Below are 14,088 nucleotides of genomic sequence, written 5' to 3'. Positions count from 1 at the left end.
TTACATCTTTCTCTATTCCCTTCATTGTAAACCTGGTGGGTAAGGTGCTTCAGTGGTGGCCCACTGGTAGAATAACTGCAGGAAGAAAAAGGCACTTTTACATAAATAGGACAGGAGCAAAAGTTGAGGCAGAAGCACCTATTATTCAGATAACAAATCTGGATCTGAGTGATGTTTTGAAGGTCAGGATGTACTCATCACTTCTTTTGGAGGATGATTTTCTGGATTGCAATAGACAGTGGAAAGCAAGTGGAATTGCTAGAGAAAACAGTGATTTTGCAAGCTCAGAGGCATGGGTGAGCCTGTCCTCCCTTCCCTGTCACTGTGAAGACTGGACATTTTTTCTTAGTGGCTGGTACAGCAGTAAGAAGTAACAGCTGGAACATTTCTAAGGAATATGAGCAGTGAGAACTTTCTTTGCGTATTCTACACCACAACACAGAAGATGGAATTTTATTTCAATTTTCTCAGATCTAAATTAAAAATAATGATAAAACATTGATGACAATGTAATTGCAGGAAATAATTGCTCAGACTAAAATCGTTAATGTGAATTTATCCTCAAGGAATTTTTCAAATATGTGGACTTTCAGTTTTAACTTAAATTTATCACTGAAGTTTACTGTATTGCATTTCACATGTAATTAATAATGATGACCTTTTCAATAAACACAAAAGGATGACTTTTAAAATAAAGATAGAATTGTTCTTTTATTTTCAAAATGATCTTTTATTAAAAAAAAGGGCTCAGCATAAAAAGAAGTGACATTTCTTGTCGGAAGTTATATTTGTTTTAATTTTTTAAACTAAAGATCCACATGTGATTAGCAAAGATGACCCTATCGTTTACAACCCAAAACTCAGTGTTCTTTGTCTCCTTTTTTCTCAGAAGGCCTTTGAGGCCACATGGTGTTAATTCCTTCTCACTGAACTTCTGTTTTTCCTTAAAAGTATAGTCTTAAGCTACAAAACGGTATTATCAGAAACTGTGAAATGTAAACTAGTCATTATGTGGGCAATGTAGTTCACGTTTGGTGGCCAGTGTTAGTGTACCCTGCAACCTTCCAGGGAAATCTTTAGCCCCAGTAGCACGAGCTGGGCAATAGCCTTTCCCCTCTCCCCTTCCGGCCAAACCTCTCTTTTCTTTCCCAATTCAGACTGACCCCGGCAGTCCAAAATGAGGAAACATTGGTAATTTTTCTACTTTCCTGAAGATGCAATCTGTGCAAAAGGGACGCTCAGGGCAGACACTGTGGGGAAAAAGAGACCAAGAAATCCCTGCAAATCTGAAGACTGAGTGAAATTTGAGAAGCCCCTTGTATGCTTTTAGTCTCTTAGGAGGTAGGGTGCACTCCAAGATAAGAGAATTAACAATTCATGTTTGAAAGGCAATTAAATATTTTCTATTTTTAGACACAGAATGAATCCAGATAATCTGATTTATCTTTATTTTATGGCTGTACAATTATATTTAGTGTCAAAAGTTCCCCTTGTGGTGACCCAGGCTATAGTAATCTGAAAAAAACCCCATATTTTCCATGGCTTTAACAAAATATCCAAAATCCCCCTGGCTGAAACTTTAATACTATTTAAATATAGAACAAAATCCTGTTAGATTAACATCATCTGAATCACTTCATTGGCTTCTGCTGAGTTTAACTGACTTCAGTAGGAGCAATCAGGTGAGTATATTTTTTTAAAATAGGATTTTGCCTCAGGCTTTTAGCTTTTAATTTTGCTAACTTTGGGTTTTCAATTTATATTTTCAAGCTTTGTTACTGTGAGGTAAATTTGGCCCAACATTAAGAAAAAAAATAACTCATTGCATGTACCTTTGCAGTTTCGTCTCTCAGATTAAAAGTCAGTTCTAGATTGGTGAGGAAGAGATCAGAAAATTCAGGGTACATATCCAAAACTTCTAGTAGATCTTCTCGCTGGATCTTATGTAAGTCACAGTAAGTTAAAGCTCTCACATCTGCATTTGACTTTCCTGGTTTTGCATAAAGATGTACCATCTCTCCAAAAATATCATTTTTCCCTGCAGAAAGAAAATTAGATGGAGATTATTATTTAAAACATGAATAAGCCATTAAATTGAATGACGTATTTCTTTATGATAATGCTGTAGAATACTTGATTTTACATGAAGTGATACAATCAGATTACCATTGTGCATATGTTGTTATAAATCAAAAGTATTTCTATTAAACATTAAAAGTAAAATTATTTAAATCAATGAAATTACATAGGCATATAACTGGACTAAGTAAAAGGAAAATCTAGTTTCATCATATTTTTTCTTCAGTTCCATCAAAACAGCATGACTAGAGCAGGTTATTGTCTTTTTAAAACACTTTTTGCTGATTTAAATCATATTGTTATGATGACACAGATGTCATTTCTGTTGTTTGGTAGAGTTCAGGACCTGTCTGGCCTGGAATCTCATTTTTTTAAGAATTACATGAAGAAACAGACCATACTTGGAATACATTTTAGCAGAAAATGACTTAGTTTTTATATTTTTCAGGGGGAATACAAGACTTTCAAGATGCAGAAGCTGTTCTGAGGAAGCTCTTTGAACATAGCTGCCTCTGTTTTGATGCTATTACAATTCTTTCAATCAATGTTGACACATTCATGGCACCTGTTTGCTAAAATTTTCGTCTCCATTTAATTGCTTGTTTTCCCCAAATCTGTGCCTAACCTTCATCAATGCAGAACAACCACAGCCATAGACCCATGAAAACATGCTCTAAACTAGGGGTTGCAGGGCTTACCTGCAAAATGGAGACTGGGGGGAACTAGGAAAACACTTGTGGAAAAGAATAGTGCTCATAGCAACTGAGAAACAGTAGACTGGTAAAAAAGAATACAGGGGTGATTTTGCCTCTCTGTTAAACATTGGTGGCGTTTATATTAGGTTACTACAAGTAGTTCTGGTTTCTCCATTTTCTAAAAAGGAAACTGAAAACTGAGTGAGCAGCTTTCAGCTGGGGGAGCTAAAAGATGTAAATAATAATTCAAGGGCTGATTTACAGTGACGATCTTAAAGAGCACAGTCTTTTTAGCTATCAACAGGAAGATTAAGAAGTAATCTGATTATATTGCATATATCTTTATAAGGTGGAAAAATTACTTGGTACTAAATGCCTCTAGAATATAATAAGGAAAGCATAGTAAGAATCAATGAAAAGAAACTGAAGGAAGATAATTTTATACTGCAAATAAACCAGACATTTTTATGAATAAAAATTATTAACTATGGAAATAAACTGCCAAGAAAAGTGATCAGTTTTTCATCTCCTTATGTCTTCAGATCAAAACCCATTGCTTTTCTTTCATCAAACACAGTTCATTAGACAGAACAGAGTTAAAGGTATGAAATGTAACAGGAGTCAGTGATATAACAGAGCCAATATAATCTAATAGTGCTTCTGGCCTGCTTATGAATGCAGAGGTCCCTACGCAAGGCACATAATCCCTTCTCTGCAATGTGACTACTGACATGGTCACAGTATTTTTATATCTTGTCTGCAAAACTGGAAGAAGTGGTAGATTCTATGAGGTCCACAGCCATTGTATTTTCTAAGGATTCGGTACAGAATTACTGTTGTCAGGTCAGTACTGATCAGACCTTACTCAACAGCATCAAACAGTGCTGATGAGCTGAGGAAAACTGGGGCATAAACCCAACATTTCTCAGAACTCTTTGATTTCTGTGATGAATTTTCAATACTTGTTAATGGTGGAAACTTCATCCGTGCTACCTCCATTGGACTGAAGTCTTTTCAACCCCAGAGGACAAAGCATTGAATATTTTTTATGTCTGTTTCTATGCGTAGGTTTTTCAGAAAGAGGAATTAACTAAAAATGTTTGATTAAATATTGATAGTCTTTGTTAGATTTCTGTGTGATTTCACTGAAGAGTGATTTTCAGTTGTATCATTTTCTATTTTTTTTTTTTTGAAGATTTTTCAAGATACAACAGACACACTGACTGGAGCCAGGTATCAGGCAGGCTGTAGCCTCATGGATTGTGCAACAGTTGTGTGCCCGCAGAGAAGTTCCTTTTGGCTACAGTTGTGCAGAACTGTCTCTCTTTCTGGTTGGACCACTGCTCCCTGGGAGAGTGGGGCTCTAGACTGTGCCCCTGGTGTGAGGAGCTGTAGGTTGGAAGAGATACAGTGGTATTGCCCTGCAAATACCTGGGTTCCTGCTGCAGTGTGAGAGCACAGGGATCTGTTGTGCATAACGTGCAAAACTCAACCTGTCTGCATATGTGGTCCAGGAAGAAATTAATGAGCTCATAAACTTGTCAGTTTTACTTGGTTGTGAATCCCATCCAGGGAAACCTGCATGCTCGATTACTTCTCTGAAATGCCTGTACACCAACACACACAGCAGGAAGAACTAGAGATCTGTGTGCGGTCGCAGGGACGTGATCTCATTGCAATTACAGAGACATGGTAGCATAGCTTGCATGACTGGAATGCTGTCATGGATGGCTATGTACTTTTTAGGAAAGACAGGCCAGTGGGGTGAGGTGGTGGAGTTGCTCTTTACATAAGAGAGCAGCTGGAATGTATTGAGCTCTACCTAGGGGTGGATGAAGGTGTTGAGAGCTTATGGGTAAGAATTAAGGGGCAGGCTAAATAAGGGTAACACTGTTGTGGATGTTCACTACAGACCACTGGATCAGGAAGAGGAAGTTGATGAGGCCTTCTACAGACAGCTGAAAGTAGCCTTATGATCATAGGCCCTGGTTCTCATGGGGGACATCAACCACCCTGATATTTGCTGGAAAGGCAACACAGCCAGGTGCACACATTTCTGCAGAGCACTGATAACTTTTTGACACAGGTGGTGGAGGAATCAATGAGAAGAGGTGCACTGCTGGACCTTGTGCTGACAAAGATAGTTAGGGATGTGAAGGTTGGAGGTAGCCGTGGCTGCAGTGACCATGAGATGGTGGAGTTCAGGATCCCGTATGGACGAAGCAGGGCAAAAAGTAGAATTACAACCCTGGACTTCAAGAGAGCTGCCTTTGGCATCTTCGAAGACCTACTTGAAGGAATTGCATGGGCTAAGGCTCTAGAAGGAAGAGGGATGCAAGAGAGCTGGTTAATATTCAAGCACCATTTCCTCCAAGCTCAACATCGGTGTATCCCTATAAGTAAGAAATCAGGCAAAGGAGGCAGGAGACCTACATGAATGAGCAAGGAGCTTCTGGAAAAACTCAAGTGGAAGAAGGAAGTTTACAGAATGTGGAAAAAGAGACTGGCCACTTGGGAGAAATAGGAACGTTGTCAGAGTATGCAGAGATGCAACGAGGAAGGCTATGGCTCACTTGGAATTAAATCTGGCAAGAGATGTCAAGAACAAGAAGGGCTACATTAGTACATCAGTAGGAAAAGGAAGACTAGGGAAAATGTGAGCCTGCTGCTGATTGAGGTAGATTCCCTAGTGACGGAGGATGCAGAGAAGGCAGAGTTACTGAACGCCTTCTTTGCTTCAGTCTTTATTGCTAAGGCTGTCCCTCAGGAATCCCAAACCCTGGAGGTAAGACAGAGAGCCTGAAGAAAGGAACTTTCCTTTGGTTGCAGAGGACTGGGTTAGGCAAACTCAAGACCCACAAATCCATGGGCTCCGATGGGATGCACCCACGAGTGCCGAGGGAGCTGACGGATGTTATTGCTAAGCTCTCCATCATCTTTGAAAGATCATGGAGAGTGGGAGAGGTGCCTGAGGACTGGAGGAAATCCAATTTCATGCCATCTTCAAAACAGGCAAGAAGGAGGACCCAAGAAACTACAGGCCAGTCAGCCTCACCTCCATCCCTGGAAAGGTGATGGAACAGCTCATCCTGGATGTCCTCTCTAAGCATGTAGAGGAAGAGAAGGTTACTGTGAGTGGTCACCAAGGATTCACCAAGGGGAAATCATGCTTGAGCAATCTGATAGCCTTATATGATGGAAAGACTGGCTGGGGAGATGAGGGGAGAGCAGTGGGTGTCGTCTACCTCAACTTTAGCAGGGCTTTTGACAGTGCCTCCCATAGCATCCTCATAGGTAAGATTAGGAAGTGTGGGTTAGATGAGTGGACAGTGAGGTAGATTGAGAACTGGCTGAATGACAAAGCTCAGAGGGTTGTGATCAGTGGCACAAAGTCTAGTTGGAGGCCTGCAAATAGTGGTGTTCCCCAGGGGTCAGTACTGGGTCCAGTCTTGTTCAATATATTCATCAATGACCTGGATGAGGGGACAGAGTGTACCCTCAGCAAGTTTGCTGATGACACAAAACTGGGAGGGGTGGCTGACACACCAGAAGGCTGTGCTGCCATACAGAGAGACCTAGACAGGCTAGAAAGTTGGGCAGAGAGGAACCTAAAGAAGCCCAACAAAGGCAAGTGTAGGGTCCTGCACCTAGGGAGGAATAACCCCATGCACCACTACAGGTTAGCATTTAACCTGCTGGAAAGCAGCTCTGCAGAGAGGGACCTAGGAGTCTTGGTGGACAACAAGCTGACCATGAGCCAGCAATGTGCCCTTGTGGCCACGAAGGCAAATGGTCTCCTGGGGTGCATTAAAAAAAGTGTGGCCAGCAGCTGAGGGAGGTTATCCACCCTGCAAAGTACTAGCAGAATAATCAGCCACAAGTGGATTAATAGCAACATATTGCTACCTATCCACGTTTTGCTTCAGCTGCTTATCTGGCTGTAAGTTCCTACAGTGATGATAAAGAGAAAGGAGAACATATGAATGATTTTACAGCTGGTGTAGGTTTCCATACAGCAAAATCCTTACTCATCTACTCAATTATTCTTTGCATTCTTATTACCAGATGTTAAATTGGAGAAACAAATCAGTAGTCTTGTTTAGGTAGGGTTTCAATTATTTTACTTTTAAAATTGATGTAGCTGAAGAAGTCTCATTGGTTCCGCGTAAGAGCCATCACCAGCTGCAGGTGAGCTCTCAGCTGGACTGAACTGTGCTCTGAGCCATCTTCATTGAGAAAGAAAACAAGTAACTCCCCATGCTGTACTCCCCATGCTATACAAACATGCTATACAAACACAAAAGGAATGCGTTAATAAGAAGTATAGAGGAAACACTGGTGTTATTACACTTAAGTATCAACCTAGATCCAATTAATCTGTTATTCTCTTCCTTTTCTATATGCTCAGTGGGTAGAAGCAGACATTTCTGAAAACCCCCAATGCCCTAATGCCTACAGTAGATACATGTTTTCCTCCAGTTAGCATATAGGGGGTCTATGTGTCTCAGTATCCCCATACACTGTTCAAGAAAAGGGTATCCTTGACTTTGGTTCTTGCAGCATAATCAGACCTGGAGTAATTTGGTATCTGCTTGCATCAACTTGCAGCTTACCACTTACCTAGGAATAAATCTGACTCACTACTGCTCTTATATTTTAGATATCCAAGGATGTGGTTCCTTGGTGCACATGAATTATTGCAGTAATGTAGACTGCACCTTAAGCAAGTTATTTTTCTGCTTAATTTTAAATAACAGTAAAGCAAACATTTACAAATTTCTTTCCTCAGGAACAACGATGGATATTTCTTTTCAATCCCCTGACTCTTTTAAGATGCCTTGTAGTAATCTACTTACCAAGAATGGCTACAACAATGTCACTCTTAAGGATTTCAATGGACCCTCTTGACACAAAGTAAAGAGCAGTGAGAACATCTCCACAGTGCACTAAAGTGTCCCCAGGGGGCGCGTGTGTTGTCTTAAATTTCATAGCCAAAGCTCGAAGACAGCCTTTACTGGCCCCCCGGAAAGCTTTGCAATTCTGAAGCAAATTTTGGTTGAGGTGCAGACAAATGTCAGCTTGTAAGCATTCTGGAAACCCCTTCAGGACCTGGAAAGACAAGCATAAGGATTTCATGTGAATGCTATGAAAGTTGCTTTATATAATTTTTTGTTCCTGGACAGAAAGAAAGAAGTAACATAAAAATAGAGGTGGCCCTAAGAGCTGTCAGAGTATTAAAAGTCAACAAGTGTGTAGTTTAGTCTATACTGCAAAGCTTATACAATGTGAATACTAATGCACATACTAATGTACGTAGTGGTTACAAAATTCTTTCATTGCAAGAAATGGTATCAAGGAATATGACTGAATATGACTGCAGTAAAATAACAAGCAAGGCAGCTAAAGGGAGAGTCTTAACTGAATTTCACCTGTTTGGATGAATATGTCTATTTCCTTTTTATCCTTTATAAAAGTACTACATTTAACATGAGAGGTTTTTGCTGAAATAACCATCATATTTGTAAAATGAGAGCTATCTGAACAAGATAAGATATTTTTCAGAGAGAGGGCATTTTAATGGGATTTTCATGCTAAATATATTCTGCTTGTAAATGTAAGACTTAGCTTTTTATCAGAAAAAGCAACACGTGCCACTGAAACAATGATGTAGTGCAGATTTACATAGGCAGATGATTAGTTCAGCAAACCACAGGGTTAGTTGCTATGGTCCTTGCTCATCTCTTACCCAGAACAATGGGAGTTTGCCTGAAGTAGAACCACAGGATTCCTCTTGGGTACCATGGTAACATGTTAATTTTGTTTAGAACTAAAAAAGTGAGCTACTTACAACATGGTCATTATGTGTGAGCTTTTCTAAATGGTCTAGGATGGTATTACCTCTGATTCTTTTAGAATCAATAAACATTTCTGCTATTCACGTCTATGGGAGTACTGTCCACCTTGTGACTCTGCCCGCGGTGTTAAGGAATGGGTCTGATACATTATTATGCATCGCCCTTTCTGTTAAATCCTGTTATCTGCTGTCAATGATGTGAATGGGTCATATGCTTTCCCTGGGACCAGCATCATCTGTTGCATATTTCTAAGGTCAAAACATGAACTGATGCTACCAGTCTTATGAATATGTGAACAGAATGTGTCTTTTTGCTATTAGTCTGTTAATTCATTCCTATTTATCCTCTGCAGTGTTTTTCTACAAACACATAAATATTCCTGCACAGAAAAAAACCCAAACCAAAATGCATTCACTTGCTGCTATAGTAATTCTTACTTCAGCACAATAAAGGTCTGTGCACTCACTCTTATTGCACAAAGATATTCACAACTCATATCCGTTGCTAACGGAGAAGATGAACACATTTCTGATATGAGGCTCCTGTCCACACAAGCCAAGCTATGATTTACAAATGAAATATTAGTACCTTTAACTGAGTTGAAATGTTTCTGTGATTGCTAATGGAAATCAATGCTGTGAAATAACAAACAGAATGTTTTAACACAAATATATACAAAAATGTTATGAGCTATAGGGCATTACCACATGAAATTTATATATCCTCAGAAAAAGCCAGCATTCAACAACAATAAGCAAAAGAAAACATGATAAATGAAAAGATTCTATGGTGCCACTCTGTTTTCATTATCTATCACACCACTAGAAATAGCTTAGTATCCAATTACTCTTTTTATTTTAATGTAATTATATTGAAATAAAAACACTGTGGGTTGTAGAAACTTATTTACTGAATGGTACTGAGAAACTGGTAACCATATGCATCTGGTCAATGATACAGGTGGAGAAAAATTGCAGGTGTTTATTTTTAAATTCTTCTCTAATAATGTGAGTAAAAAAGACCTGTTTTGAATGAATTCTTTCGCTACATGTCTATCTGAATATAATTTAGAAGAGCTCCATTTTTTATAGGCTACAAAGTAGGAAATATATTTTAAATTCAGAGGTACTTACAGGAAAAGGTATTTGAATAGTTAGAAAGTCAGGAGCACAGCCTTAGAATAAATTGTATTCATTTTTCACATCAGCTTCTGTTTATCTCATTTATCAAGGGATTGTACTTTACCATTAAGCAAAAACCATGCAGACCATGTGTGTTCATTTATATTTCTGAAGATACTTTGGTTATTTTTTTAAAGAAACAATTGTTTTGATAATTAAATTATACTTAACATGAAACTGTTCTAAAATCATTGCATGTTAGTTAATAGCTATTTATGTGCCAATAACATCTGAAAGGTACTAGCCTCTGTTCAAATATCTGTGATTAAAAAGGCCCTGCCCCATGGAGCTTACACTCTAAAATAGTTGTTACACGTCAGAGAGGAAAAACATTTACTCTTTAATACCACAATTGTCAAATGTCTAGAAGGAAGACAAGGAAGCCCAAATAACATTGATTTCCAATGGAGTTTTGGAGATTACTCCACTAACACAAGTTTAGAAATGCAAGAACGAAGCTAATATGAAGATAGATTTGTTAAAACATTGTTATATATTACATTACTAAAAGGAGCTTACCATATTGCGCACATTGTATGTAGCGAGGTATTTAATCCAAGTCCAGTAGCTGACACTATATAGAATTTGATGTTTCCAAACTAAAGTCTTGCCAACCCAAGCCTCCATGTACATTCCTAAAGATTTTAATTTCTTTGAGAAAATATTTCTTATTCATCAATTTTTAGCTTGTGTTAATAAGGAAGTATCTGATTCTCACAGATATCTTTGATTGTCTGTGTAGAGCAGGAACAACTGTATTGAAAATTATGTATGTTCTTATAATGTGGCAATCAACAACAATACATTATGTGTAGATATACTGACAATGTAAATCTTAGAAAATCATCCACACAGTCTTCAAAATCATGAGATTACCTTAAAAATAACAAAACTCTAAAAATTGCATTTCATTTCATTTGTTGTGAGCTTTTGGAGTCTTTAAACACATTTAAGTCACACTCCAATGTAACAAGAAACATTTAAAATACACTTTTCTAAACAACTAACAGCCAGCATCTTGAAATTATATGAAGGCAGGACTAGATAATGCAAAAATAAAACCATTTTCAAAATAAAATTTTTGAAAATTATAAAGTTAGAATTGATCTTTAAATAGCATTATTCTCAATTACAAATCCAAAATGAAGAAATCATTTGAATACAGGTTTGGGTTTCAATTGCTCCAGTCTTTCCTGACATATTTCTATTGTTACACTCAATAGTGATTCCATCAGGCCCTGGTGAGAAAAATCTTGCATTCTCATGGAATCAGAACTCATGCATAATTCAAGAGATACAGATCTTCTAAAAAAGACATTTAACAAGATATAAAATCAGCCTAAACCATCCCCCCCAACACAAAAAAAAAAAAAAAAAAAGAAGAAAAGAAGGAAAAACAGTTATGATGCTGTGACCATAGGCTCCAGTTGTCTCTCCTTGATAGTTATAAAGTCCAAGTTCCGTCGTCTTTTCCTGTCTGGAATAAAACCTATTCCACATCAAATAATGTTGGTTTATCTACTTGACATGCATAGAGAGGAGGAAAGTGTCAACTTACAAGAAGTAAAACATTTTATGTGGAATAAGTGATTGAAGTTTAGTGAGGATAGTAGGGACGTGATTCATATTGCCTTGAAGAATGTGGTCTTGTATAAGTGGAGAGGGAGCCCAGCTTCATTAACCTCACTTTTTGAAGGTGACAACAAGGTATCACTCATACATGTATCAGACACCTTTGTGACAACAGAATTGGAGATATCTATGTGCCCTAACCTCAGGCAACTAGCAAATGTTTGGGGCAATGATAACTTTGTTTTGTTTGGATAAATGATAAGATTTATGTAAATTTTTAGATTTTCTGTCCTCAGTTCTGGAACAGGTATTGACATCTGTCCCAAAGAAAATATATAGAAAGCATCCAAGCTGAAGCAAATCACGGTATTAGCTACAATAATTGTCATTAAACATGGAAATATCACATTCTATACCAACAGAATCACAGAATGGTAGAGGATGGAAGGGACCTCTGGAGGTCATCTTGTCCAACCTTCCTGCTCAAGCAGGGCTACCTTGAGCTGGTAGCCCAGGACGATGTCCAGACGGCTTTTGAATATCTCCGAGGACTGAGACTTTTCAAGGTCTCTGGGCAATTTGTGCCAGTGGTCAGTCATCCTCACAGTAAAAAAGTGTTTCCTGATGTTTGGATGGAACCTCCTGTTGCAGTTTGTGCCCACTGCCTCTGGTTCTGTCACTGGGCGTCATTGAAAAGAACCTGGTTCCATCTTCTTTACACCCTCCTTCAGGTATTTGTTCACATAGATGAGAATCACGCATGAGCCTTCACTGCTCCAGGCTGAACAGTCCCAGCTTTCTCAGCATTTCCCAGTATGAGAGATGCTCCAGGCCCTGAAGTCTGACAGTCAGAGATATTCCTTTAATTCTGTTTATAGTCTTCTGTCATACATTTTTTCTGTTGAAATATAGGTGGGGTCAAACATTAAATGCCAGGCAGCAGTTGAAGAGAGAACAAGAGGGCTCTTGTGTGTTGTGGGTTTTTTTGGGGTGTGTTGAAACTCATTTTCACGAAGACTTTCTTGTCTTAGAATCAGTCAGACTCATTTATGAGTGGCGAGCATCCAGCACATAGAGGGAAAGATAAAGATAGACTCTCAAGTTCATCTGACAATTTAAGCTGCCATAAAATGAAGGAGGAATTCTGGTCCTTCCCCACCTTATCTGTTTATTCCTGCCCTGCCTTGATCTTTCCTTGTGAAATGGTTTGAGAAACTGATCCAAGCAAAAACTAACCCAGCAAAAAAATCGAGCAGCTGAAGGTACAAAGAGGCAGCAATAAATAAACTTTGTGTCATAGACTACGCATACTTAATCTCTATCTGGATCTCATCTACAGAATATAGATCTCAGGATATGTTTGCATTAACATCACTAAATGCTGAATAAAGTTCTTGAACTATTTGAATAATAAATTTTGAAGTGATTACGGGGAGCAAACCCCATGCCTTGGAGGGTTCACTCTAGTGGGGATATATATTAAAAATTAATGTTTTGTCTGTCTTTGTTCTGCAAGAATGAGTGAAATTAATTAATAGTAATTCATATATTTGGTGAAATAACCTATGTCTTTATTTTTTGTCTTTCTGCCACCTAATTTTAGCACTAATCTGAGACTCTTTAGCTGCAAAAATCACGCTGCATAGATTTTGAATTAGGATCGCTGTCCTCCAGTAGTTGTTCCCTCTGATTGAAAGGGTAATGCAGGATTTAGTTCTGTCTCAAATATTTGACTCTCAGATTTTAATATCTTCATGTAGGCTAAACATTTCTGTAATTCAACCTACTTCTATTTCTAGAAAGAATTTAGAATTTACTATTTCTGTGATAGTTAAGTACAGAAACTCAATATTTCCGTAAGCAGAAGGCCAAAACATTTCCAAGGACTTTCACCATTTAGAAAAGAATGAACAAGGTCCCAGGTGGCAATAATTCTGCTCCAACAGTTCTTGGGCTCCACATAGAATAAGGATTATTTCTGACGTTCCCTCTTCTTCATACCGGAAAATATTGCAGAGTCAGATATCTTTTTTTTTTTTAATTTTTTTTGGAGGATATGAAGGAGGTCCTTACAACAGTTGAGAGAAAAGCAAAGTAACGTGTGATGATGAGCTAATTCGCCTTCCAATGAGATTTGAAATCTAACCACCTTATCACGAATTAGGATCTTTTGCTTTTAGTCATTGCCATGACACATTTTAATGGTGAAATTACTGGAGCTGCAGTGGATCATTCTTCGTCTATAATCTTACAGTTTCTGTATACATCTGAAAGGTGATCTAGGAGATATGATACTCCGCTGAATGAGAGGACAGAAAATCATTTCCGTTTCTTAGACTGTTGACTCCTTCATCAACAGAAAGTTTAAGGTCTATAGAAGCTGGAAGCTGACCAGATCCATGTCGTTCCAAAAATGTAATGATAGTTGGAAAATTGTTAATTGCTCTTGTTTTTGAGATGTTAGATCACAAAATATAACGCAGTGAGAAACTGATAAAGGATCGCTTTGCAAATGGATTGACATTCTTGAAAGTCTGTGTTTTTTTCAATGAGATCTTCTTTTCTGTAACTCCATTACACGTAGGCATTCATGTTTTTTAAGTGGTCTTGTTATAGAAAATGAAAGAACAATTTTACAGCTAATCATATCCGAGGTACTTTCTGATAGGCTTATATGTCTTATGATTTCCATTATGACATATAGAC

General features: G+C 38.1%; 1 protein-coding gene across 8 annotated transcripts in view; it reads right to left on the bottom strand.

Annotated features, from left to right (window-relative positions):
* Positions 1-14,088, bottom strand: part of KCNH7 (potassium voltage-gated channel subfamily H member 7) — a 239,499-nt gene that overhangs the window by 25,206 nt on the left and 200,205 nt on the right. For 6 of the 8 annotated variants that reach the window (XM_074594964.1, XM_074594958.1, XM_074594965.1 and 3 more), the window contains 2 exons: positions 7,631-7,883; positions 1,833-2,038 (listed from right to left, as the gene is read on the bottom strand). In XM_074594964.1, the coding sequence (XP_074451065.1) occupies positions 1,833-2,038; positions 7,631-7,883 (459 nt within the window). Of the gene's footprint in view, positions 1-6; positions 76-1,832; positions 2,039-7,630; positions 7,884-14,088 lie in introns of those variants that run through there. The other 2 variants (XM_074594966.1, XM_074594959.1) reach the window with 2 other exon arrangements.

This window comes from Larus michahellis, chromosome 7 (genome assembly GCF_964199755.1).
Source record: "Larus michahellis chromosome 7, bLarMic1.1, whole genome shotgun sequence".
NCBI classification, from domain to species: Eukaryota; Metazoa; Chordata; class Aves; order Charadriiformes; family Laridae; genus Larus; species Larus michahellis.
The sequence above is the reverse complement of the archived record's forward strand: the minus strand, read 5'-3'. Positions and strand labels throughout refer to the sequence as shown.